General features: G+C 53.3%; 1 protein-coding gene across 1 annotated transcript; it reads left to right on the forward strand.

Moving 5' to 3' along the window:
• Positions 1-2,183: 2,183 nt before the first annotated feature.
• UBE2V1 (ubiquitin conjugating enzyme E2 V1) lies at positions 2,184-12,990 on the forward strand (the record flags this gene model as incomplete). Its single annotated transcript, XM_080716629.1, has 3 exons — positions 2,184-2,228; positions 10,088-10,213; positions 12,844-12,990. 3 exons carry the CDS (start codon positions 2,184-2,186, stop codon positions 12,988-12,990), a joined length of 318 nt encoding a protein of 105 aa, XP_080572755.1.
• Between the last annotated feature and the right edge of the window lie 502 nt (positions 12,991-13,492).

The raw sequence follows: 13,492 nt of genomic DNA on the forward strand, positions 1-13,492 counted from the left end.
AATTTAGTGAGACCCTATTTCAAATAAAAGAATAAAAAATAGGGCTGGAGAGTAGTTTGGAGGTAGAATGCCCCTGAGTTCCATTCCCAGTACTGCAAAAAATAAAGATTAAAAAATCAAAGTAGGGGTGTAGCTTGGAGGTAGTATGCCCTTGGCTTCAGTCCCCAGTACCAAAATAAATAAACGGAACTCTTTCTGAATAAAAGTAATCAGATCTGACTTTTATCTATAATGTCACCAGCGTCTCAGTTTTGTTTGGAGGAGACTTCATCCAGCGGAGCCAGGCAAGCCGGCGGCCTGGACCTAGAGTGCGGGTACTGTCCGGCCCGCAGGAAGCATGCTGGAGCTCCTCCTCTTTCCAAGTCTCCAGGGCCGGGTCTGTCGTCTTTCTTCAGTTAACCGGCTCATTTGCTTGTAGTCATCTTAGAAGGAAGTTGTTTCACCATTACTGTGAACGGGAAGTTGAGTGGGATTCTGTTCTGTTGGTGGAGTGGCTCACTCTCGCACCGCCCTGAGCCGCTCCAGCCCTGAGCAGGTCAGCCTTGAAAACAGATGCATGCTCACCGAGAAGCCTGAGCCATCCCGTGCCGGCCACCCCCGTGGCTCCTGCTGTTCTTTTGGTCCTCCTCCTCGCTTCACCCGCCCTGTCCTTGAAGTAGTCTCACTATCCTGAGCTGTCCTGTTTCAGCCTCGCACGCAGGCTGGGGTTGACTCACACCAGACCCCCACAGCGAGTCCTGTCAGCTCAGACCTCTGAGCTCCCTTGCTGTCCCAGTGCAGGCCGCTGTCCTTGGCAGGGCTGTTGGGTGGCCCCCGGCTGCGCTCACACACACCGCAGGCAGTCCTACTGGGCGCTGTCACCGGCCTCCCGCCCTCCATATCGCAGCCCCTCACCTTCAGCTCTCGTGCCTGCTGCTGCTGCTGGCCTGGGTCACAGCACACTGTGGCCCGCCTTCCCTGTGCTCTGCGCCCCCACTGGAGTGTGGGCTCCCCACGTTAGGACTCTGGCTCTCCCTGGGTTTCCCGGTCCTGATAGGAGGCGGCGCATGTTTATTCCAGCGAGTTAACACAGCTCTGGCTCCTCGTGGGGAAGCCACCTGGCCTGGCCTCAGCGGTCCCCCGGCGCAGAGGGGACCAGCACTCAAGGCAGAGCAGCTTGACCTGAGGCCTTTCGGAGGAGAAAGTCTCCAGAGGAGAGGGCAAGCACGGGAAGGGTAGGCAGGATGGGCGGGGCAGCCCAGGGGCCTCAGAAAGGAAGTCCCTCCCGACCTCCCACAGCCTCCTCGCCAGCCCGTAAGGAGGCTCCTGCATGTGACAAGAGCCTCAGTCTGCTCTGAGCTGTGGCTGGGGGTGTGTGTGTGTGTGTGTGTGTGTGTGTGTGTGTGTGTGTCAGTGTCATTGGGGTGGAACCCTGAGGCTATACCCTGAGCCTGATTTTAGTTCTTACTGGAAACAGGCTCACTAGGTTGATGAATCTCATGCTTTCTGAGGCTGTCCTTGAACCTGCATCCTCCTGTCTCCGCCTCCCAAGTGCAGGGATTCCAGGCGTGGCCGCTGAGCCCAGCTCTGGCTGGGACTTGTGAGGTGCCTCTGAGTGTTCTCGTGCTATCAGCAGGGCTTGGGGGTTTTAGCAAATCAGAAAAGCTGCTCTCTCCCAGCTTTTTCACAAATCAGGAGCGAAACTGGCGTACGTAATTGAGGATAATCGAGCTGAAGCTCTCCACGTGGCAGCTGAGTCTCGGTTGACTCCAAGAACTCCACTTCCGTGACACCGCGACCCCTGTTCCACCTAGGACCGCTTGAGTCATTTCCATAATGGCGTACCCGAGCTAGACGAGGACAGACGAGACGGTGCTGGCCCGGACACCGCCCTGGTGCTGGTGGTCTTCGCCTCACGCTGGCGCGCCCAGATCCACCCGCAGTTGGGCGTGGGGCCGGGCGGGTGCGCTGGGCCCCGGCCGCGTGAGGCCTGCCGCGGGGCTGTGCTCGGCTGCCGGGCCTGGGCAGCCATAGCAGCTCCTCTGGCTGACGCGTCCCCTGTAGTTGCTGGTATCTTGAACTTTTTTCCATTTATTTTAGGAGTAAAAGTCCCTCGCAATTTCCGACTGTTGGAAGAACTCGAAGAAGGCCAAAAAGGAGTAGGCGATGGCACCGTTAGCTGGGGTCTAGAAGACGATGAAGACATGACCCTTACCAGATGGACAGGCATGATAATCGGGCCGCCAAGAGTAAGCGTCGGGCTCGGCTGTACATGTCCATGTCTTAAGTCCACTGCGCCTGCTTTTAAAAATGCTAGCCCGTCACCGAAAAGAGTCACCAAGGGTATATTTTCTGAAATGTGGCTATTCTTTTTTGACCAGTTTGAGTTTATAGATTTGAACCTCCTCTGATGCTGTTTAATCCCTCTGAATGGTAAGCAAAAGCCTGTTTAGAGGCAGTGCGAGCTCACGTGTCCGTGGAGTCAGTGAGGGCCAAGGTCGCAGTGCCCTCTGATGTGGGTGGGCAAACCCTCGGGCATCGAGGAACCAGGCTCCCTGTAGCCACGGTCCTGAAGCCGGCCTCTGGACGCCTGAGGGAGAGACTTCGCTGCGGCGTGCTCGGGCCGCAGGGCTGCCGCGCACCTGTATCCTGCCTCGCTGGGCCGTCCAGCAAAAGCAGCACCTGCCTGTCAGCTCTCATCTCCTCGGGCATTGTGAGGCCCAGAGGCCTTTGCGAGGAAGACCAGGGGCTGGGGAGGGGGCCTCTAGCAGAGCTTCATCATTTGTGAGCTCCTTTTATCAAGGCACGTGGTAAACCCTCGAGAAGTGTTCTTTGACCTTCGCAGGCGCTGCCAATAGGCCTCCCGTTCTGTAATTGCATTCCAGTTTACAGATGAGGAGCAGGCTCGCAGCGGTGAAGTTGCGTGCCCAGAGTCACGTAGCCGACGCTCCCGCACCAGGTCCGTGAGACTCCGCCTGCCCGGCCCGGCCGCGCCTCCTTGTGTTTACGTTGGGCGCTTTAGTTTGTTACCTCCTCTAGTTACCCAGGGCGTTGGTTGACTTTGCTGGAGAGCGCTCCTGTAGCGCGCCCTCCAGGCAGCGGCAGGTTCTGCCCGAGCGGCTGCTCTGCGGCATGGAGAGCGTGCAGGGCGCGCCTGGCTCGGCCTGTGTCAGGACACCGGTGTTCATCTTAGGTGGCCATTGGCACTCACGGTGAAGACCAGCTTGACCATTTCAATTGCTGCTTACGTCAGTTTTGCAAGCCCAGCAGAGTAGCACACTAATTAGCTACTAATTAGTGTGTGCCTCTAATTCCAGTACTTGGGAACCTGAAAAGGGAGGCGTGCAGATTTGAAGCTAATTTAATAGGACCGTATTTCAAAATAAGAAGGGCTGGGGGAGCCGGGCGCGGTGGCGCACACTTGTAATCCCAGCATTCGGGAGGCTGAGACCAGAGGATCACGGTTCACGCACAGCCTCGGCTACTTACTGAGGCCCTCCACAACTTAGTGAGACCCTGGTTCAGAATAAAGAAAAAATAGGTCAGGAGTTGTATTTGGAGGTTGAACGGCCCTGGGTTCCATCCCCAGACCCACACACACACAAAAAAGGCTGCGGTGTAACTCAGAGGCAGAATGCCCCTGGATTCAATCCCCATCCCTTAGGAAAAAAGAAAAATAAGTCAGTTTTGCAGGCATACAATGTTGGGTGTTTTTATTTACATTTAATCTGTCTTTACTCATTTCTTTATCCTTTTTTTCTGTGACAACCAGCTTGCTCTGTGTGTTACACTCTGGACCCCGACCTGTAAATCTCGGTTCTCCGTGGAGCTGGTGCCTTTGCTGCCTTTAGTAGGGCCCGCACGCTGGCAGCTGCCACTCGTGCCCGGCCGAGAGGGCTGGGCGCTGGAGGGTGAGGCTGTCTTCCTCCCCAGAGCGCCCCGAAATGACTCAGGTAGTTTTCAATGAATTCGCTCATCCAGAACTGATTTAAAAGTTCTGCAAATATGAACCAGCACGCAGCGTTGTGAATACACTGATACAGCTGAATTATAAAGACTCTAAGAAAGCCGAGACGGTGAATCGGCGAGCTCTTCTGGAAGTGACCTGTGACACCTGAGACAGCTGGAGTCCCCTGAGTTTCAGTTTTGCTCTTTCCACAGAGGGATACCTTCTAATGATAGAGACAGGATGCCGGGTGCTTTGTGTGTATCTGTTTTGGTAAGAGCTTTATTGAGATATAATGCCCCTGCTCTAGGCTATGCCTATAAAGTGTCTCCTTCACTGGTTTTTATCGTATTCAGAATTGTGCAACCATCACTAGTTCAGAACATTTTCATCAACTCAAAAGAAGCCCCTGCTCATGGCAGCCCCTTGCCAGCACCCCACTGCCCAGCTGCAGCACTCGCTGGGCAGCTCGCGAGCTCTGGGCCTGCATCCAGCAGAGCGAGGCTCTGCCCCCGGGATACAGGTGGACATTTGAAAGGCTCTCGCCTTTTTACTCTGTGTGTCTGTGTGTGTGTGTGTGTCTCTGTGTGTGTGTCTGTGGTCTGTGTGTCTGTGTGTGTGTGTCTGTGTGTGTCTCTGTGTCTGTGTGTGTGTCTGTGCATATCTGTGTGTGTATCTGTGTGTGTGTCTCTGTATGTGTGTGTCTGTGCGTGTCTGTGTGTGTGCGTGTCTGTGTGTGTGTCTGTGTGTGTGCGTGCCTGTGTGTGTGTGTCTGTGTGTGTGTGTGTGTGTGTGTGTGTGTGTGTGTGTGTGTGTTTACTGGAGATTTAATCCAAGAGCATTCTACCACTGAGCCACACTCCCAGCCTTGTTTTTGTTTTGAAGCAGGATCTCACTGAGTTGCCGAGGCTGCCTTCAGCCTGCGGTCTCCTGTCTCAGCTTCCTGAGCACTGAGATTACAAGCCTGCGCCACCACACCCAGCACCTTTTGCTATCTTATTTTAGTGTTTGGGTTTTGTACTGGGGAGTGAAACTACATATACATAAACACATACATACACATCTCTGTGCACACACGGACACAAGGAGTTTCTCTTCTCCCGCCCACCCGTCGGGACGTTGGGTTGTTTCCGTATCTTGCTTCTTGGGAACAGTGCTGGGTACCCTTCATCTTGACTCTCCCATGTCGGTATTCAGTCTGAGATCATGTAATAGAGGATGCTGGTCAGTGGTGCTGGACTGAAACAGGCCCAGTAAAACACACAAAGGTAGCACGGCTCCAGACGGCGCCAGCCCTGGGCCGGGAGGCCGGGAGGCCAGGAGCCAGGGGCTGGCGCTGCTGCCCGCGGAGGCTGCTGGTGCTCCTCCCCACCCGCAGAAGCTGCGAGCAAGTCCCGGCCCTGTTTTAGGATCATGTGGTTCATTAGACAGTTCAGTCTTCAGGTCATAGGATATTTGGGTGGCAGGTGGACTGAATTAGAGAAATCAATATTGCCTTGAGAGGGGCTTGTGGTTCCCCAGGGTGTGCTGGGGAGCTCGGCAGAGGGCAGGCGTGTTCTCACCTCGTGCAGTCCACGGTGGGCGCGGGTTTCAGCTGGCCGCCCACCTTTCGCTGCTGTGCCCCAGGTATGGCAACTTATGGGACTCTGCAAACTTTTTTTTTTTTTTTTTTTTTTTTTTTTTGCGGGGTCTGGAACCCAGGGCTACAAACCCTGCCCTATTTTTTTATTTTGAAACAAGGTCTCACTGAGTTGCAAAGGGCCTCACTAAGTAGCTGAGGTTGTCAGCAAACCATGATCCTCTTGTCTCAGCCTCCCAAATGCTGGGATTACAAGCGTGTGCCACCATGCCCAGCTTTTTATTTTTATTTTTTTTTTAATTCTAGGGATTGAACCTAGGACATTTTACCTCCGAGCTACATCCCCAACACTTTTTACCTTTTATTTATTTTGGGGGGGGTTTGGTTTTTTGTTTGTTTGTGCGGTACTGGGGATGGAACCCAGGGGCATTCTACCTCTGAGCTACATCCTCAGCCCTATTTTTGATTCTTTATTTTGAAACAGGTTCTCACTAAGTTGCGGAGAGCCTCACTAAGTAGCTGAGGCTGGCCAAGAAGCATGATCCTCTTGTCTCAGCCTCCCAAATGCTGGGATAACAAACATGTGCCACCATGCCAGGCTTTACCTTTTATTTTGAAAGAGGGTCTCCCTAAGTTACTGAGGATGGCCTTGAACCCAGAGGCTTTTTACCTCCGGGCTATATTCCCAGACCCATTTGGAAACAGGGTCTCACTAAGTTGCTGAGAGCCTCACTAAGTAGCTGAGGCTGGCTTCGAACCTGTGTGATCCTCCTGCCTCAGCCTCCCAAGCGCGGGGATTACAAGTGTGCGCCACCACGCCCGGCTTCTCTCTCTCAGCTTTCTGAGTACTGGGGTTACAGAGGTACTCCACTACTTCAGGCCCACACCCTTTTTATGTATGTATTTATTTACTTTTTTTGTGTGGTACTGGAGATGAAACCCAAGGCCTTCTACATCAGGCTACATCCCAGGACTTTTTTTTTTTTTTTTGGTGGCAATATGGGGATGGAACTTGGGCATTGTACCTCCAAGCTATATCCCCAGACCTATTTTAAGTTGCCAAGACTGGCCTCAAACTCATGATCTTCCTGTCTCAGCTTTCCAAATACTAGGATTTATAAGTGTGTGCCACCACACCTGGCATAAATTTTATTTTGAGACAGGTCCTCACTAAAAGTTACCCAGACTGGCCTTGAACTTGTGATCCTTCTGCCTCAGCTGCGCTGAATAACTAGGACTACAGGTGTGTACCACTATACCCAACTTCATACATTTTTAAAATAAATTTTATTTTGTAACTCTTAGATATTTTAGAAGAATTGCAAAGATAACACAGAGTTCTCTTTCTCCTTTTGTGGTTTGTTTTTGTTTTCTGTGGTACTGGGGGATGAACCCAGGGATATTCCACCTCTGCGCTACACCTCCAGGCCTATTTTCTTTTTTATTTTGAAACAGGATCTCACTAAGTTGCTGCTGCTGACCTCCGGTCTCAGCCTCCCCAGTACTAGAATTCCCCGCATGTGCCACCAAAGCCAGATTCCTTTTAGTTATTCTGAGACGGCCTCAGTTTCCCAGCTGTCCTGCGGTCCGTGATCTGCAGCCTCAGCCCGGTGGTGGCTGGAGCCCAGGCGAGCCCCTGCCAGCGTCTGGAGCAGCCCTGGGTGGCGGCGGCAGTACACTGACTGGCGGCACTTGTGTCTGCTGTGGAGGACGGGGCCTTGCGCTTCGTAAACAGCAGGCTCCACCCGCAGGACATCCCTAGAAGTGGGCATGCTGCTCTGAATCTACAGCCAGGCCTTTTTTTTTTTTTTTTTTTTTTTTTGTCAAAATAATATACATATTTATGGGGCTTAGTTTGATAATTAGATACATCCCTACAGTGTATAATGATCAATCAGGATAATTAGCATTTTCATCTCCTAAAACCAAGTGCTGAATGGAGAGCCGTGCTCCTCACAGAGACAGCACCAGCAGCTCTCCTTTGGGTACGCTCCTTTCTCTTCCAGAACTGTTTTAGCAGCTTTTTTTTTTTTTTTTTTTTTTTTTTTTTTGGTGGTACTGGGGTTCCTGGAAGCCCTTCTACCTCCAGGCTACACTCCCCAGACCTATTTTTATATTGTTATTTGGAAACAGGGTCTCAAGCTAGCGCGGCTGGCTTCGAACCTGCGCGATCCTCCTGTCTCCGCCTCGCAAGCGCGGGGATTACAAGCGTGCGCCACCACGCCTGGCTTTAGCTGCATTTTTTTTTTTACATGTTTTTAAAAAATTCAGCTGGCATGGTGACACGTGCTTGTAATCCCAGTACTTAGAAGGCCTCAGCTACTTAGTGAAGCCCTCTGCAAATTTAGTGAGGCACTGTTTCAAAATAAAGAATAAGCCAGCATTCCAGAGGCTGAGACCAGAGGGTTGTGGTTTGAGGACAGCTTCAGCTACTTAGTGAGGCCCTCCGCAACTTAGACTCTGTTTCAAAATAATAAAAAATAGGGTAGGGGGTGTAGCTCGGAAGTCAAATGCCCCTGGGTTCCAGACCCAGAAAAACATACATAAATAAATAAATAAATAAATAAATAAATAAATAAGGCTGAGAGTGTGGCTGGGAGGTAGAATGCCCCTGAGGTTCAGTCTCTATTACCCACAGAAGAAAAGAGTAAGTCCTAATCTGTAATAATCGGGACCCTCTTAGCCTTTTCGACCTGGATAGAGTGAGTGGTCTGTGGAATCTTACCGCACTGATAAGCCACAAAACACGCGGCGGTGATCTTAAGGTGCAGCCTCCAGAGTGTGGTCAGCAATGTTTAGGGCTGGAGCTGCAGCCCAGTGAGCATGCTTGAGGCCCTGGGCTGCGTCCTACTTAGAGTTATTTTAGGTTTTTTTTTTATAGAGGGTGAAGCGCGTGGAGTAGCCTCCTGAGGGTCTCGGGCTCGCCCCCCCATTCTGCAGTGGGGCCCAGACTCCAGGTGGGCCTCAGGCGATAGTGAGTGGGGAGCTGCTGGTGGGCACCGAGTCAGAGCCTGGAGGAAGAAGGGGCAAGGGGCCAAGGCAAGGTAGTGGCACACCTGTGGGAGGCCGAGACGGGAGGTCCCCGGTTTGAGGCCAGCCTCGGCAACTTAGGCTCTATTTCAAAATAAAATAGTAAAAAGGGAGCTGGGCGTGGTGGCGCACGCTTGTAATCCCAGCCAGCGCTTGGGAGGCTGAGACAGGAGGATCGCGCAGGTTCAAAGCCAGCCTCAGCTACTGAGTGAGGCTCTCAGCAACTTAGTGAGACCCTGTTTCCAAGTAAAGTATAAAATAGGTCTGGGAGTCCAGCCCAGAGGTAGAAAGCCCCTGGGTTCCACCCCCAGTAACACACACACACACACACACACACACGTCTTGGAGTATAGCTCAGAGGTTGAACCCCAAGAACAGATTGAACCCCTACCTACACGGGTCTGCAGGGGAGAGAGCAGGGACGGGGTGGCTCCAGTGAGGGTGGTGGGCAGAGGGGTTCTTGGAGTGGAGGCCGCAGGACCTCGTGTAGGAGGCTGGGCGAGTTAAGTAGAGGACCCCCTGGCTCCTAGTCTGAGCTAGGGTGGGTGGTGGAAGACAGGAGAAGTGGCTGAGGGTGGGTGAAAATCCAGCCGAGAGTTCAGGTTTGTTAGCTTGGGGTCCCTGGGAATGTGAATGGTTTTATAGGCATATTATGACTGATGTTTGAATTTTAAAATGTGTTTTGGCTTTTTGTGGGGTGGGCTGCATAGCTTTCCATGTGCAGAAACATCTTCTGGGCTGTAGTTCCCCTAAGGACCGCTAGATGTCACCGGGCGCCCAGGAACCTTTTGGCAGCCCAGGATGCCGAGACTGCTGCCTGAGGGGACCTAGGAGGGCGGCTCTGCCCCAGGGCTCCTGGGAGCCGCACCCTTCTCAAAGGTGGCAGCATGTGACTTCTGTAGTGCAGAGTCAGGGACTGGGTCCTCGGGCAGAGGGGCGGCCTAGCACCAGCAGCGACCTGCAAACCTCACAGCCTGGAGGGCACTGGCGTGAGACTGGACTTCTGCTTCTCCACAAAGGCAGGGTTGGTGTTTTAAGAGTTTTCCTACACAGGCCTGGGCTCCTTGGCCTCCCAGCCCGAAGTGCCAGGAGTCTCTCAGGTCGTCATAACAACCAGTGGAAAGCACGCTACAGGGAGGAGGCACGTGCCTGCAGTGCCCTGGCAGTGCCCACCCAGAGCCTGTACCCCTGAGCAGTCTGGAAGCGGTGGCCTGTCCCACCCTTTGCATATCGCGGTCTTAGGGCAGCCCGTGCCCCGGCGTGGCCCCTGGGGTCCAGCCTGCCTCTTGCACACTTCCCGCAGAGAGCAGGGCGGGTGTGCAAAGTGGAGCAGTCACAAGTGCCTCTGGTGGGCTTGTGGGTGCTGAGGGAGGCCTGGTGGCGCTGGCAGCCTGCCTCCTGCCCGGAGCTCGCGGGAGGCAGCGTAGGACGGGGCGCAGCCTGTGCCCGCGTGGCCGGCCGCGCCTCTGCTCACCTGGGCTTTGTAAGTGCTGACTGACGGGGACCGGCTTCCTCGCTCGTGACTGCCTCGTGTCTCTGCCCTTCTCTTCCAGACCATTTATGAAAACCGAATATACAGCCTTAAAATAGAATGTGGACCTAAATACCCAGAAGCACCCCCCTTTGTAAGATTTGTAACAAAGATTCACATGAATGGAGTCAATAGTTCTAATGGAGTGGTAAGTCGTGTGTCTGTCTCTGCCTGTCCTGGGTCGAAGCTCGCTTTGCTGTTACCTGAGGGGCCTTGGGTCGGGCGCCCTCCCGCACTCCTTGGCTATGGCGACAGGTGTATCCCGCTGTGCGCAGACTCAGCACGGCCTGCGCAGTCCTGGTAAACTGTCGCTTGTATCGTACAGGATCTGGCCAGCTCTGTCCCGGGACTTTGAGATAAGCCGTCCCTCTTCCTCGTGACCCCCACGAGGTAGAAATGAGGAAATAGGCCAGAGGCGGGGCCACGACACCTCTGCCTCCTGGCCTGGCCACCGCTGCTCAGTGGGTTTTTTTATTCTTTGCAGTTACTGGGAATGGAACTCAGGGGCATTCTACCTCCAGGATTCAGCCCCAGTCCTATTTTTTAGTCTTTATTTTCAGACGGTCTCACTGAGTTGCAAAGGGCCATGAACCACGATCCTCCTGTCTCCGCCTCCCAAATGATGGGGGGCCCACAAGCATGAGCCACCACGCCCGGCTAGTTTTTCTTTTAATAACCTTACTTTTAGGCAGAATGTGGTGGCCCAGTACAAAAAAAAAAAAAAAAAAGCAAGGCTGGGGTGGAACCCAGAGGCCTTCTACCTCCGGGCTATACTCCCAGATCTATTTTATATTTTTATTTGGAAACAGGGTCTCACTTAGTTGCTGAGAGCCTCACTAAGTAGCTGAGGCTGGCTTTGAACCTGTGTGATCCTCCTGTCTCAGCCTCCCAAGAAAAGCCTTGCTTTTTAAACTGCCAGGCGTGGTGGCGCAAGTTTATAATCCCAGCATTTGGGAGGCTGAGATCAGAGGCTCTTAGTGTGGAGGGCCTCACTAAGTAGCTGAAGTTGTCTATGAACCTGGCATCCTCCTTTCTTAGCCTCCCAAATACTGGGATTACCAGCATGCGCTACCACACCCAGCTTCTACTTTTTATTTTGAAACAAGGTCTAAGTCACTGCATGCTGGCTTTTTCTTGTCTCAGCATCTCAACTACAGGGATAATAGACACGTACCACCACCCCTGGCCAGAATCTCAAACTTTTTGAACACCAACATGATGCACAAACAACAAATTCTGTGCAAATATTCCAAAATTTGAAACACTCTTGATCTCAGGCATTTTGGATAAAGGATTTCCAACCTCTACTACCATTCCCCAGTACATAAATGGAAAGCTGGTCCCACCTGTCATCAGAGTCAGTAACTACGCCGGCATGGTGGCGCACACTTAGAATCCCAACATTTGAGGCTGAAATAGGAGGATCGCTGTTCGCGGACAGCCTCAGCTACTCAGGCCCTTTGCAACTCTGAAACCCTGTTTCAAAATAAAGAATAAATATTAGCGCTGGGGGTGTAGCTTGGAGGTAGAATGCCCCCTGGGTACCATCCCCAGTATCACAAAAAAAAGTTTTGGGGTGATTCCAGGCATGGTGGCGCACGTTTGTAATCCCAGCATCTGGGAGGCTGAGACGAGGATTGTGGTTCACAGACAGCCTCAGCCTCTCGGTGAGGCTCTCTGCAACTAAGTGAGACCCTGTTTCAAAATAAAGAATGAAAAAAAGGTGTGGGAGGGGGCTGCTGGGGCTAGCGCCCAGGGCCTCGCGCGTGCCGGGCAGGCTCAGCACCGCCGGCCCAGCCAGCCAGTGCCTCTCATTCCACTTGCTCCTGGCCCAAGGCTCCTCAGACTCCTGCCAAAGGCAGCTGTCATTACACCTCTTAGATCATCCAGATCCCTGTCCTTAGGCTACTCGGAAGACTTGAAAGAAAATGGAAAAGGGCTGAGCAGGCCAGCCAGGCGCGGTGGCGGCCTGTGGTCCCAGTGCCTGGGAGGCTGAGACGGGAGGATTGCAGGTTTCAAGTCAACCTCAGCAACTAGTGAGACTCTCTCAACCCTGTAACAAACAAAACATAAAAAGGGCTGGGTGTAGCTTGGAGGTAGAATACCCCTGGGTTCAATCCCCAGTACCGTAAAACAATAAGCTGGGCGTGGTGGCGCACACCTGTAATCCCAGCATTCTTGTAATCCCAGCATTCGGGAGGCTGAGACCAGAGGATCGCTATTCGCGGACAGCCTCAGCTACTTAGTGAGGCCCTCTGCAACTCAGAGAGACCCTGTTTCAAAATAAAGAATAAAAAATAGAGCTGGGGTGTAGCTCGGAGGTAGAATAGCCCTGGGTTCCATCCCCAACACCACCCCCCAAAAAAAAAAACAATAAATACATAAACAGAAAAGGGATGAGGTATCCCTGGGCTGTCAGTGTTGTCTCTGACCACCCAAAGTCTTGAGCCCTACCCACAATTTGGGGAAATTTCTTTTGGGAAACACTGCACTCCCCAGAGAAATTTGGCTCTGTGGCAGCCCTGTCCTGGAGCATGGGCCTCCCGTCCCTTGTGGTCCTAACCACCCACGTGTCCTGGTCGCTCAGGGCCTGGGTCCTGGGTGTGGCAACCTAGGAGGAGTCCTGGTCAGCCAGAGGGCGGCGCCGGTGCAGGGCTCTGCCTGGAGTCTGTGCCCTGCGCCCGACTCAGGAGCCGCCCTGGACTCCAGCGGGGGCGTCCCTGCTCGCAGCCCTTGTCTGCAGGCCTGGGAGTCAGCTGTTTTGTTTGCCCTTTGTAGGTGGACCCAAGAGCCATATCCGTGCTAGCAAAATGGCAGAATTCATACAGCATCAAAGTGGTTCTGCAGGAGCTTCGACGTCTCATGATGTCTAAGGAGAACCTGAAGCTGCCCCAGCCGCCGGAGGGCCAGTGCTACAGCAACTAGCCGCGGCCCCGGCCACGCAGTCTGCGTTTCCACAGTAGTAAATGTCTAGATTCGTCTCGTAGGCCTCCAAGTGCTGGAAAGGAAGCTCCCACGCAAAGGCAGTCTATCTTAAGATACTGTAAATGATACTAATTTTTGTCCATTTGAAATCTCTAAGTTGTGCTCTAACGAGTCATCCTGTCAAGCGTAACCACTGTCCTGTAGCTGGACTTCTGGGATCAAGAAAGTCGATGGGAGCCGACTCCCTTCCCGACCGGGGCACCGCCATCCCAACTGTGAAGCCGCCACGCTCGCTGCCGCTCCCTGGCCTGGCCTGGGGCGCCGCCGCCTGTGAAGACACATCACTCAGCTTGCTGACCGCCTGGCCTGGGGCCGCGCCTCCTCCCTCCCTCCCTCCCCGCCGCCCCTCAGGGTAGATGGAAGGCTTCGGGTCAGCCTGGGGGCTGCTGCGGGCGCGGGGCGCTTTGCTGTACCCCGTTTCCTCTTTGTCTTAACTGATGCC

The sequence above is a fragment of the Muscardinus avellanarius genome, assembly GCF_963383645.1.
Source record: "Muscardinus avellanarius genome assembly, chromosome: 19".
Classification (NCBI taxonomy): Eukaryota; Metazoa; Chordata; class Mammalia; order Rodentia; family Gliridae; genus Muscardinus; species Muscardinus avellanarius.